Raw genomic sequence first — 12,762 nt, 5'->3', positions numbered from 1 at the left:
TGAGATATGTATTTTCACATGTCACTAAGGTGACCCAGTGTGTTTTTTAGTGTAATAAGAAAAAAATAAAACAAAAAAAACTCCCTCATTAATGGAAGCCAAAAAAATCCTTTACTAGTGTAGAGAGTCAAAATGAAGAAAGTGTAGTTAGATCTCTTCAGAATCATCCACTTGAATCTGGCCGTCTGCTGTTATGTGTTGACACCAGCAAAATTTCACAGGGGACTCAGGCATCATGCTAAAAATTTTTTGACAATTGTGCTACAAAAGCATTCATTGGTTTTATTTTCACCCATGAGACACCTTTAGAAAACAGAAACATGCCCCAAACTGTGGTGAGAAACATGTGGTATTTTGATTGGTGTTGCATATTGGAAGGAGTCTCAAAAACAGTGAAAAGAGTTGTCCTGCTTGTGGCCTCTTTTGGAGGCAGACTGTGCATGGAACATGGGACCTCTCTAAGCCACATCTAATGGAGCACTGAGAGATGGATGAACAGGTGCCTGTGGAAGGATACTCTTTCAACCTGCTTACAGAGGAGTATGGAAACAAAATAAAACGTCACTTGTAGAGCCGTCAATTGTAGAAAAGAAAGAGTCCTGGGAAAACCATTTCTGGCAGAGTATTTGCTTTAATGACTGTGCAAGTCACAAGGTCACCTCTGAGTACATGGGATACTTGGTTACGTGTGATCGCAACAGGGCGTGTTGCGTGCCAGGGCCTCAACTTGCTTCTTGATGACATCATGAAGCTGGCCTTTCACCAATAAGGTTCCAAGAAGAGCCAAAATATTGTGAAACTTGCAGGAGCCACTCATTGCTGCTGTCTTCAAGGAGAAGGCAGGGGAAAACATGCAAAGAACTAAATTAAGTCATTGAAGCTGAGTTGCAAAACCATTGATTAGAGTGGATTATCTGCTCTTTGGCGATCTTTTGAGAAAATGGAAGCAGCTCTTCAAGCAAATGCCACGTTTGAGAGGTAGCCAAAACTCTTTTTCCTGAGGTTTCTATAAATGTTTATTCTTGTTTTTATTCTTTTTCATCTTTCACAATAGACCTCTCACTGTGGAGTTTTGAGTGAGACCATGTCGAGTGGGAGAGAAGGCCTTTATTTGTGAGTGGCCTTGGGGACGACCGTGACTCCAGGATCTTTGATATTGGAAGAGGAGACTTCCTTCCCTGCTTCTGCTCCTCCACCTCTCCTTCCTTCTGTCCTCCTCTCTCTTCCCTCTTTCCCCTTTGTTTTTTTCTTTTTCATGTTTCTAACCATTCTTGCCCCTTTAAAACCCACCTCAGTTGGGTCCTTTCTCGTTGCTCCCTGATCTGGACCAGTGTCCCTGTGTGGTTGGCCATGGAGGCAAAATGTAATATGTGTAATCACCTTATAAACGACAAGGTGTTCTAACAAGTTGGTTGTTATTCTCTTACTGTCCCCCCACTTCCACCCCATGGGCTTGCTCTGAGCTCCTTTTTCATGCCAACTCTTGCTTCCCTGGCTCCAGTTGTATGTCCATTCTGGATCTGGTCTCCCAATTTCCCTTCTCTGTCTTTCCCTTCTCATGACTTACCTACTCTCTCATTCCCTCAGAGTCTTCTTAGGAAAGGAGTGATTTTGGTTTGCTAAGCACATTGAAACTAAGGCATTAATGGCTAACAGATTTGTTGTTAACACATCAAGGAAATTCACATTTTAACTGAAGACTCCTCAAACTTCAATATGGAGCCTGCCAGTGAAATTTTAGGCAGCATGAACAGTCAGTGGAGGAGAAAATGAGCCTTTTCCTGGTGCTTGTGCATATGGATGGTTTCTTACTCCACCCATTCAAGAGATGGGCCTAACTGTAATGTGTACAGACTAGTGAATAAAATATTAAACCGGAACATGAAGGGTCAGGGGAGGTTTGTGGTTAGGGGAGCCGAACAGGGATAAGAGCATCTTTTAAATAAAAGTTAGGGAAAAAAATAATATGGTTAAGAAAGAAAATACAACATATGAGTATTTTCACCCATGGAGCCTCTCTTCTGTTAACATTTTCCTGCCTCTGGCTCTGGTAAGAAGCAGGCAAATACAGGTTAGGCAAATATAGACAGTGAATCGTTGAGTTGGGAGTGATTTGCATGCCAAGAGGGATCACAGGGATCCTCTTTTCAAATCCTGTGGGACTGGAGGTGTTTGCTGGCAGCTAGACTTTTGTGTGATTCCAAGGAGAGAGCTTTTTGGATCTCTGGTCTCAACAGAGTGGCTTGGCCAGAGAGTCCACTTTTCCTTGTGGATGCGTCTCAGTGTGAGCAGTGGCTTCTGGAGAGGATGCCCTCCTCACCTGCATTGATCTTCATGGTCATCTTCTTCCTGGAGTCATTGGCTGCAATGTTGCAGAATGGCTTCATGGTTACTGTGTTGGGCATGGAGTGGGTGCGACGCCGGATGCTGCCCGCAGGTGACATGATTGTGGCCTCTCTGGCCGCCTCCCGGTTCTGCCTACATGGGGTGGCCATCCTGAACAACCTCTTGACCTTCTTTGAAATGGACTATTACCAGACCCCCTGGAACTTCATCAACACTCTCACTTCCTGGCTCACTGCCTGGCTTGCCATCTTCTACTGTGTGAAGATCGCCCTCTTCTCCCACCCTGTCTTCTTCTGGCTGAAGTGGAGGATTTCTCGGTCAGTGCCCAGGCTGCTGCTGGGCTCCCTGGTCTTGGCTGGTCTGACAGTCATCTCATCAGCCATTGGGACTAGAATTTTTATGCAGATGATTGCATCCCAGAGTTCCCAAGGAAACAGCACCCTGGCTGATACAGTACAGTCCTTCTATTGGTGTTTTACTGTACCTCATACAATGCTTACGTTGTCAATCCCATTCCTCCTGTTCTTGGTGTCCACGTTCTTGCTCATGTTCTCACTGTGCCAGCACTTGAGGCGGATGAGGGACCATAGACTGAGCCCATGTGATCCTAGTATCCAGGCTCACACCAGGGCCCTGAAGTCACTTGTCTTCTTCCTTGTCTTCTATACATCATATTTCCTGTCTCTGATTGTTGTTGTTATGAAAATCACAATCTTCCAGAGTCACTGGTACTGGGCCTGGGAAATGGTAACCTATGCAGGCATCTGTCTGCACTCCAGCATCCTGGTGGTAAGCAGCCCCAAGCTGAGAAAGGTCCTGAAGACCAGGCTTTGGAAAGCTCTGGACAAAGGATGGTCTGTCTCAAGTTATCAGTATCAATAATCACTATTTGTGGACAAGCCCATGAGTGGTGAGAACCTGTAAAGTTTGGGCACTGTCCTTCTCTCTTTTCATTTCTCTCTTTCTTTCCTACTCCTTCCATGCCCTGTTAATTCTTTTTGCACCCCTCTGTGTTCCTGCCATCCCGTCTATTGCTCCTAGTACCCAGTGTGGGTCCCAAACCACCCTAGGCTAGGATGTTGGCCTCATAGACTCTCACACTCTCTATATGAGCAGCCATTAGAAAGTTCTCCAAGCATCCTTTGGGTCTGACTGCTTTATGGAGACCTGTAACGGTTGTCGGCTGTCTCTGTGGTCAACCTGAAGTGTTTTTTTAATGGTGGTATAGATTGTCCCACACCATTCCACACACAACTGCCCTCCTCATTACTGTTCTGTTGTCAGCTCAGTCTCTCCACTCCAGCCCAGTAAAGATTCTTTCCATTTCCCCACATCTCCACACCTTCTCTACTCTAGCCTGTGGTCACTTGGCCCATTTGGAGCTTCCTTCTTTCCTTTGTCTGCCAGTCTTGTCCCTTCCCTTCTTTTGTGCCCTGGTTATGATTGATTCCACCCATGGAGTCTTTTCAGTTTGATCCCATGAAAGGCGGAGGGCATGTAGGAGTTTCCCGCCACTCTAGGCCCTGCCCATGATTTTGCATGTTTGCTATATGTTGAATTAAAGGGAATTGTCCGATGTGGTAATGCTTTTAGGTTTTAGCCAACAGAAGATAGAAAAGGAAAACAAAATACATTTGCTATTGTTCTTGATTTGATAATCTTACCCTTCCTGTCTGCTCACCCAGGAGGTGAATCCTGAATGCCGATGCCTAGCACGGTAGTCTCCAAATTGGGGTGTTTGCTTCCCAGGGTTGTGTGCACAGTGGTCCACTGAATGTGGAAAGAAAAGTGTGGCAACTCTGATTTCCACTTATTTTTTTATCTCATCCTTTTAGTTCCTTTTTTTGTGTGTGTATATTTTATGATGTACAGAATGTATTAGTAGAGTACACATGCATGTAGTTAAATTAAATATGCATATGGTTGGATGCATGCTCATACATTTTTTTTTTTTTTTTGCTGATGGAATTAATTTTAAAAACATACGTAGACCAAAAGACTAGAAAAGGGTTGAGTGGGAGCAATGAAGGCAAGAGCATCAGTGGTATCTGTATCCGCAGACCACTTATCTGGAAGCACCTGGAAGACTGCCTTTCCATGTCTACTGTTCCCTGGAACAGTAGAATTCCAGAACTGTACTCAATGTCTTGGGTGGAGAGAGGATGATGATGTGACTCTTATGTCCTGAAATATGTTCACAGCTCTTTGAGTTATGCCAGGTCTAGTGGGCTAATCTCAGGACTTCTTGATTGGTTGATGTTCTTAACTTCCTTTTCCTAGGTTTTAGCTCATAAGAGCCCCCAAACCCTTGGTGGCTCCATCTTGACCAAAAACATAACCCAGTATCTCATCCTGACTTTCAAGGCTCTCTGTGGATGCTTCCCAGCCTGATATGCCACCATTCCCTTTGCTGTAGCCAAACTTGTCTGATGATTCGCTAGACATAATGACAGTTCCTTCTCCTTCACTGACCCATGTCTCCTTCCTTGCAACATACAAGACAGTGTCTTTCTCATACCTCGATGAAGGCTCTGCTGCTGCTGCTCTGAGCTCTTCTCAGAATTCTTGGTGGGAATAGGATGCCACATAACACTTCCAACTGCAGCCTGGGAGTCCTCCCACTTTATCCCTCTCAGAGAGAGTCCTTGTGGTATGTATTTCCCACATAGAGAATCTACTACAGATTCCTACCTGTACCATCCCCACCATTACACATATAAAGACCAGCTGTGAAAACTCAAAATTCTCAGATCTGGCTTCCCCCTAAGAAGATAAATCTGAATATGAGGAAGTAAAATGCAGTGAACAAATAAGAAGCACAAACAACAGAAGAATCACTATAAAACACATTGCATATTTAAATACAAATGGTTATTTACCTTTTGGGATTAGCTTAATCTGCACAAAGTATGTGGCCAGTTAATGTTGTGGTTTATGATTGGTGCATGAAAACACTTTGAGGGCAGGTACCTAGTTCACTGTTGTAGCCTCAGTGCCTTTCACAGGGTCCTTATGACATGGGAGATGCATCGTAAATTGTTAAATGAATTGAAGGTTAGGACACATCGTTCCAATTGTATAAGCCATCAAAAATGTAGGAAGTGGATGGGAAGGATGAGCTTCCATACTGAGAGGTCTGTGGCTGGCCAAACTCTATAACTAGGAGTTCAAAGTTTGCTCCGTTGCTCCAGGGTCCAGTAGGAAATGGCCAAATGTCAGCCAGAGGAACAAGGCCAAGGAAGAGAGCAGTTGGGAACTCTATCTCCTGAAGATTTGCATCTTCACAGAAAGGCAAGGTGAAAAAATACCTTAGTTCACCATCTCTCCTTTCTCTAGGAACACAGTATTCAGTGTAGCAAGGGTTCTGTGTTGGAAGAACAATTCTGCCTGGATCTTTGTCGCAGGTGGACTGGGAACTGGAAAGAGATCATGTGTTTTCTGCATTCTGCTCTCTCTTTACAGGGTTGTATGCATGGAACTGGTAGGATATAGTGCTGTCCAGAACAGGAATGTACTATAAAATACTCCCTCACTCTCATGTTACTTTATCTTGAGCCTTTATTATTGCCATATATGACCCAGAATAATTTCTGTTTGCCTATCTCCCTGTACACACATTAATTTGCTTACCACTCACCTGCGTAAGTACTCACCTAATTGCTGATTTTTTTTGACTCTTTGAACATCATTCCTATGAAAAACATAACCTTTGCCTACTTTGCCTTCCTCTGGTTAAAGTAGATGGTCCAAGATTTGGTGCTCTGACCTCTACTTCATCTCTAATGCTCTCCTGAATTCTCCTTGGACTATTTGTCCCTCCACGGGATGGATGGAATGGCAGGTAGTTATTATAATAACAGTTGTCATCATCACCTTAATTCTTTCTTATGCTTCTACAGATAGTGTAGATATACATTCACATGTATTTGTGATCCCTCTATTTTATAGGTGAAGAAAGAGGCGTTCAGAAAGGTTAAATGACTAGCCTGAAGATCCGTAGGTAGTGGATCTTGACAGGACTCAAAACCCGGTCTCTGACTTCAGCTGGAAATGAAGGGAAGCAGGGTAAAGGATGTGCCGCTAACTATGGCAGAGATCTCTGGTCCTGGCATCAGTTTGGGTCTTGGTCTTTCATGTAACTATGACCTTAGCTGAGACTCTTAATCTGTAATTTGAGGCCTTGTTTCTTTCTTTTATAAAATTATTTTAATGTTTTCTTTCACTCCCAAAACTGAGATTCTAGTCTTAGATTCTAGTTCGATCTTGAATTAGAACAGATAATACTTGGGGTACCTGACTGGCACAGTTGGAAGAACAATGACTCTCGATCTAGGGGGTGTAAGTTCAAGCCCCACGGTGGGTGTAGAGCTAGCTTAAAATAACCCCAAACAGATAGGGATGCTTGGGTGGCTCATTCAGTTAAGCGTCTGCCTTCAGCTCAGGTCATGATCCCAGGGTCCTAGGATCAAGTCCTGCATCGTGCTCCTTGCTCAGCGGGGAGCCTGCTTCTCCCTCTGCCTGCTGCTGCCCCTGCTTGTGCTTTCTCTCTTTCTCTCTGACAAATAAATAAATACAATCTTAAAAAAAAAACCCAGATACTTTTTGCATCTTACGGATGGAGAAATTGAGGCACAGAGGGGCTAACAACATACTCTGTAACTCACGGTGAGTCCTTGTCCAGGGTTCTTTCAGCCACATCCCATTGGTTTTATTGCTATCCTGGTAGGGGTTCCTCCATGAAATGCCACTTTAAAGGTCACTAATTACAAAATGTTGTAACAAAAAAGTCACCTGCCTCATAATATATAATTGTCTCCTGTGTTCTTTTTGATGCTGATGGTCACGACAAGTTATAGGACTTGAACTAACCTCTTTTAGTAGAGATTTAGCTCATTTTTCTATTAGAGGGGATCCTCAAAGCACCTATATTATAAGGTCATGGTGAGAACTAACACACTGGATAACATTGAAAACAATGCCTGGAATGAACAACCAACCAATGAATGTGAGCTCTGACTGTTGTGTTCTGGTTGTGTTCTGTGGATTTCTTCATAGAGCTGCCAGCAGGTGTGCAGTCATGTAAGTGTCAGCTTAGAGAAGTAGAACCTCCTGTGTAAGGGATGCTAAATGCAAGTGCCTGCCTGGTATATTATTCACACCAATGTTGACATGGGCAGAGAGTAGGCAGAGGAAGGGCAGGCAAATTCGGGGGCAGGCAGGGGGACTTTTGAAACTGAGCCTTAGCAGTATTTGCATCTATTCGGAGAAGAAGAAACCTCTTTACCCTCAGGAGATAGTCCATGTCCTCTGCTCTGTCCTCTACACTTGCAGGCAGCTGGAGGGGCAAACATCAGGCAGGACCTTCCAGAGTCACCCAACAGGAATAGATCTTGAAGTCTTGGGGACCCATCTTGTCCACAGGAGAGATGGATGGAGATGACATGGTTCCAGAACCTCCAGTGACTGACTGATAAGAGAGCCATCACCCCGGTTATCATCTTATTTTATTTTATTTTTTGTTTCTGGGGACGGCAGTGAGCAATGGCTTCATCAATGTAGCACTGAGCATGGAACGGTTGCTACAGAGAACACTGTTAACCTTGTGATAAATTATTAGTCAGCCAGGGCCTCTTGCCTCCATCTGCAGTGGGTGGTGATGAGGAAGAGCATTTATATTTTCCTGTATCCAGTGGCCTTCCCATACAACTCTGTACTGCAGTTCCTAGCCTTCCAATGGAACTTACCGAACACCGCCACCTTATGGTTCTTCACCTAGCTCAGTGCTTTGTGTTGCGTGAAGACCGCAACCCTCACCCTCCCCATCTTCCTCGGGCTAAAACAGAAGATGTCTGGGTTGGTTCCATGGATGCTGCTCGGTTCTGTGGGGCTCTCCAGCTTGAGCACCATCCTATTTTCATAGGCAACCAGAGCTTATATCTCTACTTTTTAAGGAGAGGGTTGCAATCTTGGAATGCCATTAGGAATACTATAAGATCACATGAGAAATCCTACTTCTTCTCTTTAAAACTTGTTACCTGTACAGTCTTTACTGTTGTCTTCCTTGTCGGCATGGTTTTGCTCATGTCTCTGGAAAGACACTAAGAAGGCCCTGCTGTCCATCGCAGCTTTCGTGACTCCAGTGTCCAGGCGCACATCAAGATTCTTTTGGCTCTCATCTCCTTTGCTATTGTCTTCACCTCCTATTTTCTGTCACCGGTGCTCAGCGCCGCAGGTGTTTTTCCATCTTGGAACTTAGGCGCTGGGTGTGGCAGGCAGTGATTTATTTGTGCACAGCCACCCACCCCGTCACTGCTCTTGAGCAACCCCAGGCTGAGAGGTGTGCTGGAGGGGGGCTGCTGTGCACAGTGCTGGGCATCTTGAGTTGCAATTAATGAAAAACCTCAGAGACTCTACTGCAGAGGGCATGGTACAATGGGACATGGCTTCTTTAAATCTCTTCGCCACTTTTAATGCTCTTTTCCTTTCTACTACATTTAATGACTAGGAGAATAACTTCAATGAAATAGGATTTCAAGGTGAGATCGAAGGTCCTGAGATAATGGGCTGGCATTACTGACTTACACTCAGCAAGAGTGTAGCTAATGCAGCTATGTTCCCTGTGGGACTTGATGTGGCCAAAGAATCAGGAAACTTTTATTTTCCCTGTGATCAGTCTCTTGGAGTTTAAAATTACCCTTCTGGAAACTGGATGCAAGGATCCTGACACATTGTTCAATTTTTATCTGTTGACCCAGACTGGAGAAGATATTTGGAACCTCAGTTTTCCTCTGGCTTCATACTATAAACCACCTTTCTTTTTTCTTTTTCTTTTCTCTTTTCTCCTTTTTTTCTCTTCTCTTTTCTCCCTTCCCTTCCCTTCCCTCTTTTTTCTTTTTTAAATCACTTCCCTGTTTTCCAGCTGTCTGTTGCAGTGAAGCTTTGTGTCTTCTATGCAAGAGTTCCTGGTGTCTGAACTCTCTTCACAGAGCACGGTCAATTTGTGCATGTGTGTGGCAGTACGTGTTATCTGGGATTTGTATATTTGCAGATGGCCTTTGGAGATCCCTATGAAAGCTAGGGGTTTATGATTTATCTAGTGCTTATGTTCTCCGCAGTAGCCTACTCTATTAGTTTGTTTTGTAAATGTTAAGGTCCATGAACCCAGATGTGACTTCTTTTATGCTGATATTGAGACTACTGAAATTTTTGACTTGGGGTGGTTCATCTATATCTCTTTGACAAGATTTAAGAAGAAAAGACTTGGGTTTGGTTTGGTGAAGAGTGCAGGCTGCTTTTCTGCCTTCCACAGATCTTCTCAAACCTTCCTTGAGCTCAGTTACCTCTTGAACCATTCAAACTAAGGTCCCTAACCTTCCCTTTGTTTGCTTTAAAACCTCTCAGCCTCATCTCCTTTTTCATTAGAAGGTTTCCCTAAAGACCTGCTGTTGGCTTTTCATGGCTCTCTTTGCTTCTTTCCTATGCCCTGCTCAGTCAAGGATTCCCACTTCTATGTGAATCTTCAAACTTTCCCTCTTCATTGTCCTTACTTACCTCAGCAAATGTGCTTCTTATCTTCTTTCCTGAAAAAGAATCCCCCCAACTCTTTTACCCCCTCAAGTGGCCATTCTGCTAATTAGTAACTTGCTGAGAATCGCCCACCACCCCATGACCCCTTACAATCCTCTTCTACTTCCCCATTCTGTTCAAATGTGTTTCTAAAGGACAAACAGGCATTCCTAATCCCTCAGTGTGAAGTTATCCTCAGCCCTCATCTTTTTAAGTTTATTTATTTATTAAAGCAATACTCTACCCCAACATGGAGCTTGAACTCACGACCCCAAGGTCAAGAGTTGCAGGCTCTACTGACTGAGCCAGCCAGGCGCCCCATCAGCTTTCATCTTCTTATGTCTCTATAGTATTTGCTTCTCTTGATAATAAGTGATTTCTTTAAAACAACTCATTAAAACTACTTTTACAGAAGTAAAACCTGATCTTGATAGAAGATTTTTTAAAAAGGCAAATGAGCGGCACTCATAATTGCCCATCTGTAGGTCTTCCTGAAAGTCCTGTGATGCTGCACTAGGTTCTCTCCGCTCTGCTGCTCCTCTTGTGTCTCCCTCATACCTGCTCATCCTCCTGACCCCTGGCTCTGCCCTTAACCAGCCATCTTCTTTCTTGGAGATTCATCTGCGCCTTTCCTTTTGTGTTTACATCTACTCACATAGCTTCACTTATGACCTTCATGCAAATAATCAATCATCAGAACCTTGGCCTTCCTCAGAACTCCAAACCTCTGTTTTCTTCCGCTTGCTGGATATTGCCACCTGATCATACCATGAACATTTCAAATGTAGTGAGTTCAAAATGGGTATCCTCCCCCTCTTCCTTTCCCTCCACCAGCCCCCTTTTCTGTTCAATTGGATCCATTTCTTCTATTATTTATATCCAGTAAATCAGGCTTACCACCTCTGAGATTATTTTCACTCCCCATCTCTGCTGAGCCCTTGAACTTAATTAGCAACTTGTCTTCAATTGCTACCTCTACAGTGTCTCTATTGTCTGTCCCCTTCTTCCCATTCCTGTGGATTCTAGTTTAGATTAGACTGTCCTCCTCTCTCACCAGGACTGCTAAAATTTCTTCTTCACCACTTGCTCCATTATGCTTTCCCCTTCCTCCTAATCAAAACTACCATTACCAGATTCATCTCCTGAAGGCATAACTAACCATTCCACCCACACTCTCAGTGCCTCTCAGCGCCTAGAAATGAAGCATGGGTCCCTAAACCTGGCATTCACAAACTTCCACAATATGGCAATAATTTTATCTTTCTCTGTGTCTCTTCTAGTAGAATTCTATTTTGTAGCAAAATCTGGATTATCCTTATTCCCACTGTACCTGGAGCTTCGTCCCTGGCATACTGAAATGTGCTCTCTTATCCCCACAGCTACCTGTGAAAATCCTATTTAATTTTCCCCCCTATTTAACTTTTATTTTATTTTTTTTTTAATGATTTTTTATTATATTATGTTAGTCACCATACAGTACATCCCCGGTTTCCGATGTAAGGCTCGATGATTCATTAGTTGTTTACCTATTTAACTTTTAAAGGCTAATTCAAATGTTTCCTCTTCAGGGAAGCTTTTCTGGTTTGCTATCCCCCAAGCTTTGCTCTCTCTGACCTTTGAGGACATATAAATGGGGTGTTCCTCAGTCATGAGATGAATTCTGTCTTGTGGTAGAATTATCTGTATTCATGTTTTATTCTCCCTAGTATATTTTATTTTATTTACTCTTTTTAAAAGACTTTACTTCTTTCTTTATTTTAGGGAGAGAGTGCAAATGGGGAGAAGGGCAGAAGGAGAGGGAGAGGCAGAGAATCCCAAGCAGACTCCACGCTGAGCATGGAGCCTGACACAGGGCTTGATCTCATGACCCTCATGACCTTGAGATCATGACCTGAGCTGAAACCAAGGGTCAGATGCTTAACCGACTGAGCCACCTGGGTGCCCCTTCCTAGTATATTTTAAAGTGTTTGAAAGCATGGGCTGCCTTGTACTTTTCTATGTGTCCCCTGAAGCACTTAAAAATGCTTGATACATTGAACAGAATAATTCTATTGCACCTGGAACTCAGCCATAAGCACATGGACTTTTGTCTGTATATTTATTCCTGGGCTACCTACTACATTTTTATGCTTATGTTTGAGCAGTATTTCCTTTGTTGACTGACCAGCTAATTTTTGGAGGTCAAACTTATATTCTCTTTCTCTTTGACTAATACTCAATGTAAAAACAATAAATGGGTAAGTGAAAGAGTAAGATATGCCTAATTTTGTGATGGCTTTACCTTGCTTCTTTCTTGTGAATTTACATGTTGCTAAGCAACTGTGAATGACTAGCTTAGCTCCTTCCTATGGGAATTTCAGTGAAGTGCCACTTCTCTTTGTTACTGACCCAGTCTCCCTTTCTAAAGCACCCTGTATAAGCTAATCTTTGTTCCTTCCTCTTTTCACATTGTTAGCCCAGGAGAATAGGACATCTACTGGAATCTGAATGATCTTCCCGCAGGGACTAGTTCTCCTGGAGCTCGAACACACAGGGAAACATAAAAGAGTAGCAGGGTTTGTTGTACTTTTAAAATGCATAGTTAACTTATTATTATCATTAACTTTTGTCTATAGTCTAATTTCATCATACATTATGAAGATATTAATAATAATCATTTATGAATGCCTATTTTATGTGAAGCAGGGGCTAGACATGATAGAAGTAGAATACCTTAGTGCTATAGCCTTTAAGACAGTGTGGTATTGATGCAGGGATAGACAAATATATCAACATGTACTCCAGATAATAGTTACATGGAAAATTATATATGATAAGTGAGGCATCTTAAATCAGTGAGGGGAAAAAATG

The 12,762-nt window shown here is 43.1% G+C and overlaps 2 protein-coding genes across 2 annotated transcripts; both read left to right on the top strand.

Annotated features, from left to right (window-relative positions):
* The first annotated feature begins 1,853 nt into the window (after nucleotides 1–1,853).
* LOC121105789 (taste receptor type 2 member 143-like) lies at nucleotides 1,854–5,091 on the top strand. The gene has a single exon (XM_040643875.1). It carries the CDS (start codon nucleotides 2,308–2,310, stop codon nucleotides 3,226–3,228), a length of 921 nt encoding a protein of 306 aa, XP_040499809.1. The 5' UTR covers nucleotides 1,854–2,307; the 3' UTR covers nucleotides 3,229–5,091.
* Nucleotides 5,092–7,284: 2,193 nt separating this feature from the next.
* Nucleotides 7,285–8,905, top strand: TAS2R60 (taste 2 receptor member 60). Its single transcript, XM_040644534.1, is given in 7 exon segments — nucleotides 7,285–7,351; nucleotides 7,882–7,943; nucleotides 7,945–7,973; nucleotides 7,975–8,255; nucleotides 8,258–8,587; nucleotides 8,590–8,653; nucleotides 8,655–8,905. Coding segments are annotated over 7 exon segments (906 nt in total). The 3' UTR covers nucleotides 8,728–8,905.
* Nucleotides 8,906–12,762: the final 3,857 nt, after the last annotated feature.

Source organism: Ursus maritimus, unplaced genomic scaffold, assembly GCF_017311325.1.
Source record: "Ursus maritimus isolate PB19 unplaced genomic scaffold, ASM1731132v1 scaffold_3, whole genome shotgun sequence".
NCBI classification, from domain to species: Eukaryota; Metazoa; Chordata; class Mammalia; order Carnivora; family Ursidae; genus Ursus; species Ursus maritimus.
Note: the sequence above shows the minus strand (reverse complement) of the source record. Positions and strands in the feature narration are given on the sequence as shown.